The sequence below is a fragment of the Populus nigra genome, chromosome 1, assembly GCF_951802175.1.
Source record: "Populus nigra chromosome 1, ddPopNigr1.1, whole genome shotgun sequence".
In the NCBI taxonomy this organism is placed as follows: domain Eukaryota; kingdom Viridiplantae; phylum Streptophyta; class Magnoliopsida; order Malpighiales; family Salicaceae; genus Populus; species Populus nigra.
In genome coordinates, this window is record NC_084852.1 from 33,184,148 (window position 1) to 33,203,954 (window position 19,807).

The window sequence follows — 19,807 nt, forward strand, 5'->3', positions numbered from 1 at the left end:
TTTTAGTTCCTATTTAACAATTTTATTTTTTTTTGTTATTTTTCATATGAGATATTAATTGTTTATAAAATTTATTCACGACCTTTCAGTTTCACGACCGTTAGTAATTTTAGAGCTTCGAGGAATTATACTTCTTTTTTTTTTTTCTTTTTTTTTTACTAGAGGCTGCATTTTTCAACATATCTTCCTTGAAGAAGATTCCAGGAAGATGGCAGATGTGTCGAGGAAACTGGTAAGGTTGACAAAGTCAATGTCCCTCTGGAAAAGTAGGAACATAAAGGAAACAAGACTCGTTCCCTCACTTTCTTGGTTGTTTCTTTCCACGTGACCTTTTCCCAAGTACTTGTTTGTTTAATTACTGTCATTTTTTCCCAAAGGTATTCTTGCACCGAATAATATTTCCTGTAAGTGCAGTATTTTGCTTCCTCTAAGAAAATTACAAGCTCAAGGAGATGGATCCAGCACTTTACAGAGCAGTTTTATTCAATGATATTCATGCATTTATCAGTTTAGTTCGAAAAAATGAAGCAATTCTTGACCAAAGAACCAGTACTGCCTCTAACACAGTGCTTCACCTTGCTTCAAGGCTTGGATTTGTTGACTTGGTGATGGAAATCATTAAGTTGCGGCCAAACATGGTACAAGCTGAGAACAAGATGCTGGAGACTCCTCTGCATGAAGCGTGTCGCGAAGGAAAATCAAAGATTGTATTGCTGCTATTACAGACAGGTTCATGGGTGGCCAGCAATTTTAACATGGAAAATCAGTCTCCATTACTCATCGCTTGCAGTTATGGGCATCTCGAAGTAGTCAAGGTTTTGTTGAATCAGCCATTGTTTCTGAGGTTAGAATATGATAATCCTCATGGTCGGACATCTCTACATGTGGCTGCATCAAAAGGCCATACAGGTATGTGCCTATTTCCCTTGTCAATAGATAAGCATATTTACCTTTTAATACGCTTAATTACTAGTACATTGAAATTGGTTGGTTACTGGTTAAGCTTCTTCTTCTTCTTCTTCTTTTCATTTTATACAGATAAGCTGTATCATGTTCAATTTATGTAATAATCGATCACGGGTGTACTGATGCAGATATAGTGAAGATGATATTACGAGCGTGCCCAATTATGGCTCAGAAGATTGACAGTGACGGATGTAATCCTCTGCACTATGCTAGTAAAAATGGTCACTTGGAGATAACAAAATTACTTCTAAGGCATGACTTGGACCTTACTCTGATATATAATAACAAGGGTTTCAAACCATTGCACTTGGCAGCAATTCATGGCAATGGCACAATCCTTGAAGAATTTCTGGCTATGGCTCCCACATCATTTTATTGTCTCACAACCGATGGGGACAATGTATTTCATCTTCTCGTAAGATTCAATGCCCACAGTGCCTTCATGTGCTTGGAACATGTGTTCAGTGATACCAAGCTATTCCAACAACCAGATCAATTTGGCAACACCATTCTGCACATTGCAATCTCCGGAGGACTCTATCATGTATGGATCTGTGTGTGTGTGTGTGTGTGTTCTTTCTGGGCACAATAGAAGCACAAACTTTAATTATGCATAATTATAGTATCATGTACACCCCCTGCCCTCTGATGATTGGTATAGTATAATGTAATTTGTTTGAGATCATTCCAGTTAGCAGGCAGTATCATCAATGAAAGAAATGCGGACATCAATCATCAAAACAATAGAGGACATACAGCGCTTGACATCCTCAACCATGCTGGAAGCAGTTTAGAAATCCAGGATCTTAGAGACATGTTGAAGAAAGCTGGTGGAAAATTAGGTACTGGTCTTTCTTGGTCACAAAAATCTGAAAGCCCCAGAGATGCACTAGAGCGAGAATTTGACCTGCAGCTGCAGCTTGGTTGTGGATCTGAAAGACACCAACTTTCTCAAGCACATTCTGCGGAAAACATCCCAATCACAAAGAGCATGCCGGAATTAATCATGAGAACCGATGCAAGAGGTGAACCTCTTCAGATTCAAGTTAACAATAATAATGATCTATCTGAATCAGAATACTTGTCAGACGAAACAAAAGGCTCCTCGCTTTACAGGCATGAAAGCATAATACGCAGGAAAAAGCTAATGAAAGTTCACAAGCGCCATCATAGGAAGCAACACAAGGCATACACTGAGGCACTACAGAATGCAAGGAACACACTCACAGTAGTCGCTATTATGATTGCTACGGTGACTTTTACAGCAGGCATCAATCCTCCAGGTGGTGTCTACCAGGAGGGGCCATTGAAAGGAAAATCAACAGCAGGCAGGACATCAGCTTTTAAGGTTTTTTCAATCACCAACAACATTGCCTTGTTCACATCCTTATGCATTGTAATAGCTCTAGTTAGCATCATCCCCTTCCAAAGAAAGCCGCTAATGAAGCTATTGGTGATTGCTCACAAGGGCATGTGGGTGGCAGTGTCATTCATGGCTGCCGCTTACATTGCAGCAATAAGGGTGATTATGCCAGATAGTCATGGGAATGTTTGGACATTTGAGGCTCTAATTTCCATTTTCGCTGGTACTCTAGGATCAGCTTTCATTTATCTGGGGGTTAAGTTGGTTGGACACCATCTGAGGAAATCAAAGTGGAGGAAAGAGCAGGGTGGTGCTGGTAACAACAAATCTGAAAACCATTCACGTTCTCCGAATTCTGATGTAGAGAGTGCCATAACTGATGGTTTTCATACGTTTTGAATGTTTTCACGAACATATGCAATTATGATGGTGGTTCTTTCTTAAAATAAAAAATTATTCTTTTAGAAAATATGGTTCCAACTGGGCCATTTAAATTGTGAAGCCGTGGAGATGAAAGAGAAAAAGTTTTCAAAATCAATGATCCAAATGTCAACAAATTATTGAATTATTTGAGAAGTAATTAAAGGGACTTGCATAAATATTTTAGCTATCAAGTTTTAAATCTAGGATAATGCATGAGAGTCTAATTTGATTTAACAGGGATTAATATCCTTACTCTAATTTGATTTCTTGACCTTTAATTACTCGTCATGAAAAAAATCCTGTATGAGTCTTTTGCTCAAAGTTAGAGTTAATTATAGAAGAGGGACGAAATTCAAGAATCAGGAAAGGTGTCAATAGATAAGGTGGGAGGATAGGAAAAAGACACCACCCACCTCCATGTTCTTCCAAAAGAAATAAATTATATATATATATATATATATATATATATAAGTACAATAGTGAGGAGACCCACCAAGGAAAATCAATATTTCTATATGCAGTAAACTAAGAAAATATCTGCTTATAAGCATGCCTTTAATTCTATATCTAAAAAGAATAAATAAATTTGGGAATCACATCTTCATGAAACTGGGCTATTGTTTTTGCGTAGAACATTATGTTCAGGTAGGGCAGGGAAAATAACGGGTAACTTGAATCATAAACTGGGTTGGTTCAAATAAGGTAATTTTATTTTAATTAAATAATCAAAAAATAGATAAAGATAACAAATTGACCAAATTAAAAAATAATAATAACCATAACCTCAAAAAAAAAAACATTTCTTTAAACAAGAACAAAGAATGTCGCTAATTCTCATCCCATTAAACATATAAGGATGAAATTGGATAAAAAAAAGATAAAAAAACCAACTCGAATTCATCTGAGTTAATATAACAAACATGTAACCCAGGTAATAAGAGATAAGTCAATTCAAGTTAACCCGTTAAACCTGAGACTCAAGTTATGGGATTGGGATAACAAAAAAAAAGTAAAAAATCACGAGACTGAAAAGAAAATAAATGGAAAATAATTCAAAAAAATTAGTGTCAACTCGCATTAACTTTTCAAATACATGACCCAGAAAATAGATCGGAAACACTCTATCTGAAAAAATTACGAAACTTAATTTTCAACCAATTAAATGTTGAAGGATTAACTTAAAAAAGACTATTAACTACACAAAATGATCTAAAACAAAAAATGACATTTAAGAAAATAGAGATCAAATTCAAATGCAAAATAAATTATATTTTTTATTGAAGGGTGAAATTGAAAAGAAAAATTAATTTAACAAAAAGAACAAAAAATAATAATAAAAAGAATCAGGATCAAAATTAAAATTAAAAACTAAAAATAAATATTGAATGGTGGAATTGAAAATAAAAATTAATTCAACAAAAGGCCCAAAACAATTATTAAAAGAATGAGGGCCAAATTGAAAAAAAATAATATATAGCAAATTGGGATGGAAGGAAGAAATTGAAAAAAAATAAAACTTTTACTAAACAACCAAGAAAAAAAAATTAAAAATCAAAAGAAGAAGCATTGAAATTGAAATACCAACGACAAAGACAACTAAATTGTTATTTTCAGGAGAGAAAAGAGAAAAGAATGGAAAAAAAGGCATACCGGTGATAAATCAGACAATCACCAACGACATGCGCCACTCCATCAAGAAGAAGACGCGATGACGCGTTCAACAACATTACAAAAATATATTTTTAGATGTCAGGAGGCCCTACACACACCTTCCACTTGCTAGTAAGTGTGTAACACGCACCCTAATTTTTTGTATTATTTTTATATTTGTTCAAATATTAAATTGCTCCTAAACTGACTTAATAATAACAAAAAAAAACTATTATAAAAAGATGAAAATGTTCATTGACACTATTTTTATGTTTTTGAGGGTGTCTTAGATTTTTCATTATGTTTTTTAATTTTTTTTTATTTTTTATTTAGTCAAATATCAAATTGCTTATAAGCTGATATTATAATACAAAAATATTCCTTGACGCTAGTTTTATTTTTATTTTTTTTCTTTTAAAGATATTTTAATTGTTTTATTGTGTGATTAAAATAGAAAAAGATTTATTTTTACTTGATTAATTTGATAATAACTAATAAAATATATAAAGAAACTTTCATATGTTTGAAACCAATGTTAAATATTTATGGTGAAAAGATAAAATCATCCGTTACAATATTCCAGTAAATAATATTTTTGAATATGCTTCTAGAATGTTTTTGCAAAGATATTTAGCTTCTTTTAATAGTTTGGAGAATTATTAGGTAAAAAAAGAATTGTGTCTTTAGTGGAACGTACACGTTGCCAATTTTATTTTCATTCCTTCGTTTTCAAAAAGTACTACTGATCGAGCAAGACTTCGACGATGATTTGGGGTTTTATCAAGTGTTAGGTTTGTCTCTTCTATTATTGAAAAAGCAGAGAGTGATAATGAACCAATTATGAATCTAATCAATCAAATCTCAACTTTAAATATAATTGATGTGGATATTTGAAACAGTTTATATATATCTTAATTAATTTTATAAATTTTAAAATTAATAATTATATAAACCTCTTATAATTATTATATTAGCAATTATAAGGTTCAAACCTAAAATTATAAAAAAAATAAATATTTTAATCTCAAAATTTTATCACTGGATAATTTATTATATATATATAGCATAATATCAAAATAAAAAATAAAGTTTCAATAAATCTAGTGTTACCTGACAAGAAAACCTCTTCCTTTTTACACAAGAAACTAGAGGGGAATAGAAATCATAAAGCATTAAAACCAGTGATTAATGACATTACACCTTAAAAATAGTCTTAAAATGCTCTTAAGAATAATTTATATATATATATTTTTATTAATGTACAGAGATTAAGAGCATATCTAAATATAATACTTATATATGAACTCATATATTGATGTAAATAATATTTCTTACCAACTTTCTATATTCTGTATTATAAAATAGGAAGCAAACTCATTTAATAATTAGTCTAAACCTCCAAAAATAAAGGAAATCAAATATATCTTATGAAAAGTAAATTCTGCTAATTGTTTTAGATAAATGAGAAAATCCCATATATATATATATATATATATATATATATATATATATATATAGTCTAGAGATATTGAGAAATCTTTCTTTTAAAATAAATAACAGAATAAAATAAAATCATCTTCTCACAAACCCATTCCCACTGGAATAAAGTTGTGCCATAAAAAACGCACGCCCAGTGGGACTCGAACCCACAATCGCTTGATTAGAAGTCAAGCGCCTTATCCATTAGGCCATGGGCGCTTCACGCTACCGTTTCTCACTAATTATTACATAAATGATATTTTCATATTAAAAAGTAAAGATCACTAACATTATTTCATTTGTCTTGTCTTCATTTATACATGCATGAGTTGATATGAAGAGTATGGGATTTTTTTTCCAGAATGGCACTTTCAAAAACAAAATAAAATATTTTGGGAAATTAGTATAAGCTAAATTTGTTGCATTGTTTCCAAGAGTGCAACTTAGTTAATTGCATTGTTCCCAACAATCTATAAAGCAAAAAAATTGGATGATTGCCCTTTAATTTAATTGGATAAAATCTAAGAAAACCTTAAATTTAAAACTACAAACCAAACTCCAAAAGCCAAACCCACAAAATATAACCTTAAATTAAAAACTTAAACCCTAAACTCAAGCCGCAAATCATAAACATTAAACCCTAAATTGAAAATCACAAGCTCAATAACAAAACAATAAAATGTAGAGCGGGTATAATGAAAATTGGTTACTTAAAAAAAACATGGTGTCTTTAAGAGCATTTAAAGTTGGCCAAGAGAGAACTAGTTAGTATATGATAAAATTGTGTTTGCTTAAGAAAATTGTGTGAGAGATTAATGCATAATGTTGTATGGAAATGAATTTTGAATGAGTTTGGTTATGTTATATAAAATGAATAAATTTGCATATGATAGTGAATTGGAATGTTGATGAAGATTATTGAATTTAGAGGTAAAGATTATTGTGTATTGTGTAGTACATGATTTCTCTTAAAAGAATAGTTTTGATTAAAATTTTTAAAAGTAAATCATGGTATAAAAAAGGTTGTAGTGCAGGCTAAAAAGGAAATAAATTGGAAGTAAATGTGATTATGATCATGGTTGTAAAATGCAGTATATATGTGAATTGCTATAATGTGTATGTTTTTATTGAAATATTTTAAACTATTTTAAATAAAATACGAGTAGAATTAATTGGTTCTTAGAAGGTTGAAATTAGTGATAGTATAACATCTATGAAAGGGCAATGCTTGTTTGAATGATGAGAAGACGAATAGAAATGCTTGGTTGTTTGTAAAATTCATAGATGAAAACTAGAGAGTTTCATCACTTAATTTCCAGAGGAGATTAAAACATGAAAATGATAAAATTTAGGATAAGATTCTTCATAAAAGTTATATTTAGGGATGACTGACCTTACATTAATTAGAGTTATAAAACTCCAAATATGGGTTAAAATTTGAGGGGAGGCTGAACTGGAACCATACTGAATAGTTTTATATGTTGCGATAACAGGTGATTTTAGATGCTTTAATTGAAGAAGTGAGTTTTAATTACTTTAGTAAATTTGTTGCTTTATGTCTTAGTTTTTCATAGAGACAAGGTACACCCAAAATAGTGAACCCAAATTGTTTTTATTATTATTATTTATACTCAAATGTTAGCAATGTTTATAGTAATCCCAATTGTCATAAAAATGGTAACCATTTATGGAATAAATTTTAAATCAAGTTAGCAATGATCTTTTCTAACAAATGTATAATATATATGTGAGGACCAGTTAACTTTAATATCTTAAACAAATACAATTTTTTTTTGTGTATCCCATGTAAGTACCATTCAGATTATGGTGCATTACATATTGTAATTCCACATAAGTTATTGTTGAATATTAAACTTTGTATTCTAACACATGTATAATGTATCACCGCTTAACTACATTAATTAAATAAGTCTTTGTACTAAAAGTTTGTCCAATAACCAACTCAGCACATCCTACTAGATTTCTATAACTAATATCTCAATAATAGCAAATCATATCATCAAATCCAACATTATTATCATCAAATTCAAGAATAGAAGGTTCTATTATCCAATTTTCACCTTATGTCTCAACTAAACCCAAAATACCATCATCTTTATTGTCATTAGGTTCAAAATCATAATCAATGTTAATGTTTGCATGGTCATACATACTTGGATTAGTTAATCTTATAAATTATAGTATCAATGAAAAGTTAACTCCACCCCTAATTGTTCTAGACAAACCACCCGACTGAGATGCTTGTATACTTCTTCGAGTAGATATGGGGACTAGAATCTGAGTATACTTATGTTTTATAGTGAAAGAGGAATGTACTCGTTTAGGTTAACTATTCAAATACAACTCAATGATTTTTTATCCATTTTGGATGGATAACTCTACCATAGTCTTTAAACTCATGTTACAAGAAATGAGTATGGTAAAATACTATCAACTTTAACATCGTTATAATTCCACATAATTCCTTCATCTATTACTTGTTTAATTTTAGCTAGTGACATGTTAAATTAGCACTCACAACCATATTAATTACTCCATTATAAGTCATATTATTGTTCATATCAATAACAATAGACCCAGTATATTGACATAACAATAGAATATTAGAAGACATATTTTGTAAAACAAAATTATCAATTATAGCAATTAGCCATAAATCTCTATGTAAACCCTAAATGATGAAATTTATACCAAATTGATATTATGTATAGCATCAGTTCCAACAAATCATATCAGATTGTATCAATTTATACCTAAAACTGAATGATATTCTCAATTACAATAATTAGTCAAAATCTTCAACGTAAAACATTAATTAATAAAATTTATACTGGATTGATGTTATTGATAGCATCAAATCCATCAATTTATACCTAATTACTTTAAAAACAAAACATTTTCAGTTATAGTAAGTAGTCTCAAATTTCAATGTAAACCTAATTGATCAAATTTATACCAAATTGTTGTTATTTATAGCATCAATTACAATAAATCATACCTAATTGCATCAACTCATACTTAATTACTTTAATTGTAAAATATTCTCAATAACAACAATTAGTCAAAAATTTCAATACAAACCCTAATTGATCAAACTTATATCAAATTGATGTTTATAACATCAATTGTAACAAATCATACCAAGTTGCTTTAATTGGACAAAATCTTTATCACACCTTGCATGACTATTGGGACCTCTTATATTAAAGGGAAATTAAAAAAATAGAGTCGTCATCTAGTAATTAAAAAAAAATTAGAAATTCTAAAATGAGTACCTGTTCCATATATTCAAGTAAAGGGTTAGTTATGTTTAAGGAAAAATCGGCATCATCCTTACTATATTCTTTCAAATGAAGGTTACCTTTGCCATGTGTTTTCTCGCAAATTTATTTTTCATGTGCCGTTATTTGTCTAAATTATTTTTAAGCTTATTCAAAATTTATTTTAATTTAATTATTCCAAAAAAAAAAAATCGATGTTGGTCACTAGGAATACGAAACTCGTCGATTAAACCATTCATGAAAAATTTAACACTCATCCCTAAAAATAGAAGACTTATCAATTAGGCCATCTAAAAATTCAACATTTGTCCCTAAAAACAAAAGATTTGTTGATTAGACAATTTGTACAATTTGACATCCTTCCCTAAAAAAATAGAGGGCTTGTTAATTAAAATTATTGGTGAAAAATTTGACGTCGGTCTTTAAAAATAGAAGACTTCTTGATTTAGCTATTCACAAAATTTGATGTCCATCTCTAAAAATTAAAAAACTTGTCAACTTGGCCTTTTATGAAAAATTGATATTGATTCCTAAAAAATAAAAAAAAATTGTTGATATGGCCTTTTATAAAAAATTTCATGTCCGGCCTTGTCAATTAGTTCATTCAAGAAGAAATTAAATATTTATTTCTAATAAATAAAAGACTTGTCAATTTATCTATTTTAAAAAAATTAAAAATAGAAAATACATTGATTTGGATTGTTTCATAATAAATTTCTAAAACCTGCTCACGTTATGAAAACTTATTAACTTATTTTTTTGTTTTCAGTATGCATGATGCAACAACACGTTCAAGTTTAATAAAGCATAAGATTAAAACAGAGGGAAAAAAAACCAAAAAAAAAAAAACAAGAACCTAGGATTACTAGCTTGTTGCAGGCTTCATCATACAAATGAACAAAAAAATGAAAACAAATCTCATATCATGATGCATGATCACACTAGTTCCTTCTTAGCCAACAAAACCGAGATATTGAAAGCATAATCAAACCCTCTCTGAACCATAAATTTTCCACAGTCATGCATCATACTTCAAGAAAGGAAAATAAAACTCATTTATAATGTTTTTACCATAGATTCCAAAACAAACTTCATGATTTGCAAACTTAGCTTCTAGTATTTGAACCCAAAGTTTTCTTTACATACAGCAGGCATAAAAGGCATGAACAAAGGCCATTTAGTTTAAGAAAGAAAGAAGAAAACTCATATGAACACAGTTGTCGCTGTTGTTGTCTCTTTTCGATACTGTTGTTACTGTTTGGAGCTGCTAATGGTTTCAAGGTTGTTGCTACTGTTACTTCCTGGAGGTCCTTCTGTAGTTCTTAGAACATCCAAACCTCAACAAAATAATTATTGTTGGATTATGAATCCATCTTCAAAGTTTTCATTTTTAATTAATGATGGATCTTCCACTGATCACACGTAGAACTCAACGTTTGCTCGTATGAAAAATGGATTGGTCCGATTTGAACTCTCATGCATGCAACCTCAAGCCCTCAAGGCACATCGATCTTCAAAACTTAAACCAAAACGAAAATCAGACCTGTCAGCTCAATTAATTTGGTATAGCTACCGAGGAAGACACTCTTGCATTTGTGAAGCCTAAAAAGTAAGTTGATTCCAGCTATATTCATACCCTATTGGTTCAAAATCACAAAGATTATTTCATCATAACCACCAAATCATCCTTCATTCTATTGGTTTTCAGTATAGGGTTAGAAGCTGACAACTACAAACAGGGATGGATGCACTCCTGCAGATAGGGCTATACCTGTCCCCGATGATGAGATTAGCAAACAACTTGACTAATAATACCAGGCTACCAGCTAGCTAGTTTGTATTTAAAATTGGGATTAACGTCTTGATTGATTGATTATGTAGCTCACCAATCTGTCAATAAAATATCTAATGAGTTATCTTCTGCATATGCCAATGGACCCTTCTTATTTCCATTGAAGAATTAGACAACAGAACTCAGAGCAGTATTTTCCTCTTCGTAAATTCAATGGGCCAGCATCTTCCAAGAAATAAGAAGATGAAAAATCAGCGAAAAGGGGATTCTAATTTTCTTTAAAACTCCTAAAATTCTGAATATGAAACTCACCAGCTAATTGGGACTAGTTTGTCCAGTAGTAGGTGCGTGGGGTCAGCTTCATTAATGCCACGTCCCCTCAGAGACTGGACAGAACTTCAAAGAACGATGGGTTATGAACATGACATATATTTCAAGAAGCAACAGTAGGTGACACAACCTCCTTTCTTTGGGACCTCTAACAATTAATGTCTTTCCTGCAAGATTGGACAGAACTTTCTCATGCGATTATTTGTCCTCTACGGGGTAGAAGTGGGGACCGTAATTTTAACCTTCCCTTCGGACACAGGGGCTCATGTTCTCTACCCTTAGCTTGATCACAATCATATGTGATTCCAACTACCTTAACAATAGTAACAGGCCGGACGTCATTTTTATGATGTCTTCATAAAAATTGATGATAATTAAGACAAAAGTACTGTCTAATTATAAGTAATGCGTATATATAGTAGCCAAGGTAAAAAAAAGAAAAACAAATTCATTATTTAATTCAGTCAACCTCATTAACCCTTTCAAATTAATTAATACCGACAATTTGATTGGTGAATGTGAAAGAGAATCAATCATTTGCTGGCTGCCGAGGAGTGGTTTGATGGAGGCTTACCCTGTGTGTGGAATCAGATAACAATTTTCATGTAAAAAGCATCACACGCCTACTGCGGCTATATATATATATTTGAAAGAATATAAAAACTATTTTATTTTAACAAAATAAATATGAAAATATTTTCTAAACATTTAGTAAATAGTGGCAAACAACTCATCTTAAAATTACTGATCAAAATTTCTTTAATTGGCACATGATTTGATCAATTTTGACCTTTGTATTTATGTATCCTTTTCAATGTGGTTCTTGGTTTTTTATTTTTTCAATCAAGTCCCTAATTACTTATCAAACTTTAATATTTATGCAATTAAATCCCTGATTTTACCAAATTAACTCTTTAAAATTACAATTCAACCCTCATACTTTAATTTCTTCCAATTAAAGCATAAATTGACTTCAAAAATCAAATTGTCTTGCAATTAAGTCCTCAATAAAATTAAATAAGCCTTTCAAAATTCTTATTGAATCTTTACCTATTTAAATTTGTATTTCTTTACTCCCAAACAAAATTATTTTCATCAATGAGGCTTTTTGTCAATAAGAATCGGGTAGCTAATTTTGTCAATCTAATATATATATATATATTGTTTAATTGATGAGAAATAAGAAATAACATAATAAAAAGAAGTTTATTTTATCCTTTATATATATTACCAAAAAACTTGCAATATTTGAAAAAATAAAGAGAGATTATTTTTTTTACTTTAGCTTATAATAAGCATTAATCTGTTTTTTAAAACTAACTTAAAATGATAAATTCTTCATTCATCAAAATAATATTAAAAAGAGAAAATTACGTTAAATTTTCTAAGGTTTGTTCTGGATTGCACTTTCCTTTTCACATTTGAAAAATTACACTTTACAAACTATTGTTAATATAGTTTATTACACTTTATATGATAAGTCAAAAACACATAAAATTGATTAATAAATGAAATATTATATCTTTTTCATAAACTAGTCTTTACAAATTGATTTAAAAAATAGTCATTTATCATTTCTTTTTAAAGGCAACAAAAAGCTTATTCTCTTACCATTGACTTAGTTCTTTTTCTTGCCATTAACAACATTAAATCATCTTCATTTGTTATCCATGAACATCATTTTATTATCTTCTTTCTTTTACCACTATTATGTTTATACCACCATTTCTATAAGTTTTTAAAAACCAAAAGACAAACACACATACCTTTGTCTTTATCATTTGCATCAACATCAACTTTATTCAAGGCACCAACTAGGTTGGAATCAAGTTTAAGAATAAAAAGTATAACAAATATAGAAAAAAAAAGATATTGTCATGATATAAAAAACTAAAGCTAGCAAAAACAAGAAATTCTATAAATATTATAATAAGTCATATGAAAATACCTTCATTAACTAGTGTAAACATATTAATAAACTAGAATCACTACTAGAGGATGTGATACTAATGTTGAATCAATACTACTTAAAGTAAAGAAAATAAAAAATGAATTATGAAGAATAAGGATCAAGAATTGCAATACGAAGGCAAGCTTTACAAATATAAAGTTAAAGTTGGTAGCAAATTCATGTTGAACAAATAAAAAATGAGAATGAAATAAAATTAACCCTCATTTATCAAAGTGGTAAATCATCAAAATAATAGTACTAGTTGAAACAAGCTTTCAAAATATAATTAAGTTTTTAAAGCAAAATAAACTATTTATCTAATAAATATCATTAACAACATCAATCTTATTCATTTCTCAATTAATACAACTTGTTTGAGTTGAGGGTTGAGAAGATGTACCAAAATTGATTCTCAAACTTATCTTTTGTAAGTATGTTAAACATGATTAGTGAGGATCATAATTATATTTCAAATTAAAAATCAAGCATACATTTGAGTCACTTATGTGCACCACCATTTCTGCCACTTTTTCCATCCCTGGCTTTTTTAGCCCTCTACCATCTTTTTTATTTATACTAGCTTTCATAGTTGCAGTAGATTGAACATTAACCTATTCAACATTGTATTTTTGGCCAACATTAACTTGTTCAATATTGTTCCTTTATAGAACATTAATTTTTTCAACATTATCACTATGACAAGGCCTCAAGTTATAATCAAATAACTTGCATATATTACACTTATTTGTTGAAGATTTTTTCCTCGGGATCTTGGTTAGTCTTTTTCTTATTCTTCTTTTCTTTTCTTTTCTTTCAAGGTCTACCCAGACTCCTCTTAATGTCTAGAGACAAAACTACTACATCCCCTTCATGTAGATGAAGATTAGTTTCTGGTAATGGGTGACTATGTCACTATAAGTTTATTTCAAATTCTTAATGGTATAAAACTTATGATAATTATCTTTTCAATCACTTTTTTATAAGACACATAAGGAAAAATGTGTCTACATAAAATATATATTAGTTTTCATTCACCACAAGATCAAATTCTCTTATTCAAATTCATTGAATGTCTACGCCACCCCTCAAACACTTAGTATTTATTAGAATTTGTAGAAATAATTTTCAAATCTCTATATTTTTCCATTACCTTGTCCAAAACCTTCCTTATAAAAAAAGTGGTTTTAATCTTCTGACTTACAGCTTTACAAAACAATCATGGAACCTGGACATTTACTTCAATTTGATCTTTTCACGTAACAACATAATTGGTATACTATTATACTTCCCAACCCAATGATTCTGCCATCTTGTTTGTTACATTATCAACCTTCACTTAGTATACCAATTGTTTTAAAAGGGATTTTTTTAATTAATTAATTGCACTACTATTAATATCACCAATATCTTTCATATGGCTACAATAGTTAAGGTTTGTATATGATTTAAAAGAATCATAAATCCCTATTATCGACTCTAACTCATGGTATCCTTAAAAAAAAAAGAATTGCATAAATATGTCTTGCACATTATTTTTGTGTTATTTTAGGGAAACTCTTTGCAATGCTTACAGATAAACTATATATAAAAAATTCATAATCAAACAAACATATAAACATAAAATAAAACAAATAAAGAGTTACATAAAATATAAAGATAATCCTACCTTTTGTCTATCACACATAATACAAAATGGTTTATTGTTGATTCTAATTTTGATAGAGTCATGCAAAACATGCATAAACCATCTATATTTTCATCCTCTCTAATAACATATATACCTAGAAATAATCCATTACTCACATCTAGTGTGACTGATGCATCTAGAGAAATTGTTATAAAAAAACACGATATAAACCATTTAAATGACAACCATCATTACATATAAAAGGTCTGCTACCATTTACAAAGCCATCATTCATAACTTTCAATCAGATATAGATTCTTTGAAACTTTCAAGGAGAATGGATAACATAATTAAAATTAGGGTCAAACCCTCAATAAGGATTAGAATTATGGTTAAAATCTTTCAATAATTAAACATATCTAGGAAAGTTCTTATAAAACTTTTTATGACTGTCTTCCACTGAATCTCTAGCTTATATTCTAGACTTCTATAACTTTATTAGTTTAGGTTTTATTCTAAATTGATCATCTAAAATGATTTTAAGAGCTTCATTATATATGTTAAGGTTAACATTAAATTATAGGTAGCAGTTTTTTAGTTGTCCATATAGAGCTAGCAACCTTGATGATGAGTGGTCTAATATGTCTAACTTTCGCTAACTTTATCATAAAAGTTGTCTATCATATCATAAAGAAGCATAAATCCTTTGCACTTATTTTCTTCTTTTGATTATTAGTTTCTTTTTAGTTGAGAACCATGTCTATCTTTATGTTTCCTCAACATTTTCTTGAAGTGATATTTGTTATTGAATGCTTAACACTCTTAAAAATATATAGACCTATAAGTTGAAATCCTAAATCTTTTGCATTTGAATTTAGAGTTAGATATATGTTTTTTTTTAGTTTTCCTTCTACTGTTTTCATCATAATTAATGTCAAATTTTCCCCTTAAATTAATTTCATCATCCTCACTACTTCATTTTCATTCATCCTCAGAATCAGAGCCATCATGTAATTTAGTCCCTATTAAAAAAACCACTACTGCTATAAATGTTGTCAATCCATTCATCCCCCATCTTCATTTATAAATTCAAACTTCTTGAAACTTGATGGAATGTAATCATCATCAAAACTATTACTATCACAATTATACTTATTTTCTTCAACTTCACACTCCAAACCATCATTGTCATTATCTTTATCCACATCAAAACCTATATTACTCCTACAAGTTACACCCAAGATTTTTTTCCTAATTATACCCAAAGTTTCTTTCCTAATAGTTATACCATAATCAAGTTTAACTCCAAACTCTTCTACAACAAGATCTTTACTAAATACATCAACTTTATCATCTAAACCATGTTTATTAAGATGTATACTTAATGCCACAATTTTCTTAGATGAAAGTGTCGCTACCATGGTACATGAAACAATTTAGCATTTTATAACATGAAACAAATTTATTTAAAGATTAAATAAAGGTTAAATAAATTTAATTAAACTTTAAAAATTTAGAGCTTAACTCTATCAAGTAAAAAGTAACTTATAAATAAGAAATTTAGGGCTTTGAAAACAAGCCCACAAATTGATTTATAATTGGCTCCTGGAGTTAGGGACTGTAAATAATAAAGATTTAACATAAGAAATTAAACCATGGCTGCTGTTTTTAGGGTTTTGTTAAGGATGGATGAGCTCATAAAAATGTTCTCTTTTTTTTTAGGGATTTTGATAGGGTTTTGGATATAAGTTATCCCTAAGATATCTCCATTCTGATTAACATAAATCCCTGTAACTATCAATTTGTTTACTTGCACTTATCCTTTCTTATTATATAGGATTCTTGAGTTGTAACATTAGTATATAATGCAAAGACATCTCCTCACCATAGCAAGGAGATTTTACAGTCATATTAAACAAGTTTGTCAAACACTTTCATGGTATCAGAGCTTGGTTATAGATTGTAATCATTGCTGATTCATCTTCTTCATACCATACTTTTTTGCTCAATATAATGGTGCATATGCTCATCATTAAGTTAACCTCTTCTAATTTTTTGTTGTGGAGAAATCAGTTTATTCCCCTGTTAACTAGTCAATAACTTTTTGGTTTCCTAAATGGTAGCATCACTGCTCCATATACAGTGATCAATGATTCCAATGAAGTCACAAAGCCAAATCCTGAGCATAATTCTTTGCTACAAACAGACTAGAAGCTGCTGAGTTTGTTGTTTTCATCTCTTATAGAGGAGTCCATAAATGAGGTATTGGGCTTACGACACTCACATGAGGCTTGGCAAGCTCTTGAAGTTTCATTCTCACACTGATCAAAAACTCGCAAATTGCATCTCAAAGATGAATTCCAACTGATGCAATAAGATCTCAATCTATTGTTGAGTTCTCTTAATTCTTCAAGGGACGTTGCGATTAACTGGCTGTCATTGGTCGTCTTGTTGATGACACAAATAAAGTTCATTGGTATTTACGAGCACTAGGACCAGACTACATGATTTTCTTTACCACAATAATCTTACAGCTTTCATTACCCTCATTTTCAGAGATTGTTCCAAAAGTTTTTTAGTCATGAGATATTTTCCAAGTTTGTTTCCCACTCGCAATCTACTTCTATCTATTATACACAACAAATGTCACACAAGGTAGAACTACAGAGAGGAAAGCCATGGTTCTCCACGACTTTTGCATACTTTAGTAGTGTCAAATCATTATCCAACACTCTTGTCTATTATTAACCGCGTGACAAAGAGGGCCACCTGGCCAAACATTGCTGGCGTTTCTTGAAACTCAAGAAGAAACAGTCCGGCAACATTACTGAAGCTTTTTCAACATGCACTGTCCAAGACCTCAATAATCATAAGTGGTTTCCTAATTCTGGCACCACCTGTCACATAGCAAATAACTCAGACAATTTGGATGAATCCACTGTATATGCTAGCAATAAAAGTGTCATAATTGGTAATGGACAATCCCTCTCCATTTCTCATAAAGGTTTTGTTTCCAATATTTTTCCCCAAAGCTTTCTTGCTTTTTTCTAACATTAAGAAAAATCTTATTTTTATTAATCAACTAACAAAACAACTTAACTGTCGTGTTATTTTTTATTCTTTTTGCTTTGATATACAAGATCAAGCTACTAGAACAATACTGGGGTTGGTTGATGTGAGAATAGTCTATATGTTCTTGATCAACATCATTATGCTCTTGTCAATTGTCTCTTCCAATAAGCCACGAGCCACAATTCATTTATGGCATGTACGACTAGGTCATCCATATTTTCGTCTTGTTGCCTCCCTTTCTAAAATATGATCTATTTCTTGTAGTGATAAATTGATATAAACAAATTACTCTTGTTGTGATGGTTATCAGCTTGATAAAAGCCATTCTTTACCCTTTTCTCTTAATAATAAACAGTGTGACATTTCTTTTGATCGTTTACATTGTGATTTATAGGGTCCATCACCAATTTCTTTTGTTGATGGTTATCGCTACTACGTTGTTTTTATCAATGACTGTACTCGTTTTAATTAGATGTTTTCTTTGAAACATAAATATGATTTCTTTGATACATTCATCAATTTCTAAAATTACATTACAACATAATTTTTAGCAAAAATATAATCTTTTCAATGTGATGGTGGGATCAAATTTACAAATACTAAGTTTTGAAATTGTTTACAATCTTATGGTATTATTCTTCGTCTAGCATGTGCATACACTCCTAGTCAAAATGACATTGCCGAACACAAACATCATCATGTCACAAAAATAGGTCTTACTCTTATTTTTCATGCTTGTATACCAGTATCTTTTTGGGTTAAGGCATTTTCTACTACTGTATTTCTTTTCAACTTCACCGATATTTAGTGGTAAGACTTTTTATGATCTATTGTTTGGTAAGAAACTTAATTATTCCATGCTTCATACCTTTGAATGTCTTTATTTTTCTAATTTACACGATTATTCGCCACATAAATTATCTCCAAAATCTACTCCTTGTGTCTTTTTAGGTTATAGTACCCTTCATAAAGGATTTCAATGTTTTGATCGGCGGACACGTTGTGTCTATGTTTTTCATCACGTAAAATTTTTCGAAACTATTTTTTCTCATATTGATAGTCTTGTATTTAATATTCCTTCAACCAATGATTACAATATTTTTTCTGAATGTGCAAAATGTGTGTCTAGTCCTTCATGTCTACCTTGCAGTGATAGTCCAGATCAATCACTTCTTGTTTCTGCAGCCTCTCGCACTCAGCAAATATCTTTGTTTGTTCCCTCCTCTGCCACCATAGCCTCGTCATCTCCTGAGTTTTCCCAATCTTCTTTGCTCACAAATAGACATCTCATGGTTACCAAAGGGAAGACTGGTGTCTTTAAACCACAGTTACAACATATTATGACTATTGGCTTTTTTTCATAGCCCTTTTAGGCTCTGCTTGTTCTCAAGGAGCCAAGAGGCTTTAAATCAACACCTAAACACCCTGAATGGTTATCCGTTATGGACTCTGGTACCTTGTCCTGCATCTCATAATATAGTCGGTTGTCGATGGATTTTCAATACCAAAATTCGATCTGATGGGTCCATTGAGCATCATAAAGCACGCCTAGTGGCTCAAAGGTTCTTTTAGGTTCAAGGTCTTGATTTTGATGACATATTTAATCCTGTTCTTCGCCCAGCTACTATTCAATTGATTCTGTCATTGGCACTTACATGTGGTTGATGTTTACATCAACTTGATGTCAATAATGCCTTCCTACATGGTCTCTTTCATGATGAAGTCTACATGGAACAACCTCCAGGCTATACTAATTTTTTGTTTCCTCAGCATGTTTGTTGACTCAAAAGAGCATTGTATGGCTTGAAGCAAGCACCGAGAGCTTGGTTCCATTACTTCAACTCTTTTCTTC

The 19,807-nt window shown here is 30.4% G+C and overlaps 1 protein-coding gene and 1 non-coding gene across 2 annotated transcripts; one reads left to right on the top strand and one right to left on the bottom strand.

The window, feature by feature from the left end:
* Positions 1-364: 364 nt before the first annotated feature.
* Positions 365-2,928, top strand: LOC133701177 (ankyrin repeat-containing protein At5g02620-like). The gene is made up of 3 exons (XM_062125008.1): positions 365-909; positions 1,095-1,510; positions 1,658-2,928. The coding sequence occupies exons 1-3, from the start codon at positions 453-455 to the stop codon at positions 2,726-2,728; spliced, it is 1,944 nt and encodes a 647-aa protein (XP_061980992.1). The 5' UTR covers positions 365-452; the 3' UTR covers positions 2,729-2,928.
* A 3,099-nt stretch (positions 2,929-6,027) lies between these two features.
* TRNAR-UCU (transfer RNA arginine (anticodon UCU)) lies at positions 6,028-6,100 on the bottom strand. The gene has a single exon. It is a non-coding gene; the product is annotated as a tRNA-Arg (tRNA).
* Between the last annotated feature and the right edge of the window lie 13,707 nt (positions 6,101-19,807).

Bases quoted from the DNA above. Each gene is read 5' to 3' on its own strand.
- LOC133701177 (XM_062125008.1), top strand. From the start codon at position 453: ATGGATCCAGCACTTTACAGAGCAGTTTTATTCAATGATATTCATGCA. The intron at 910-1,094 runs GTATGTGCCTAT...GTACTGATGCAG, and splicing joins TGCATCAAAAGGCCATACAG to ATATAGTGAAGATGATATTA. The intron at 1,511-1,657 runs GTATGGATCTGT...AGATCATTCCAG, and splicing joins TCTCCGGAGGACTCTATCAT to TTAGCAGGCAGTATCATCAA.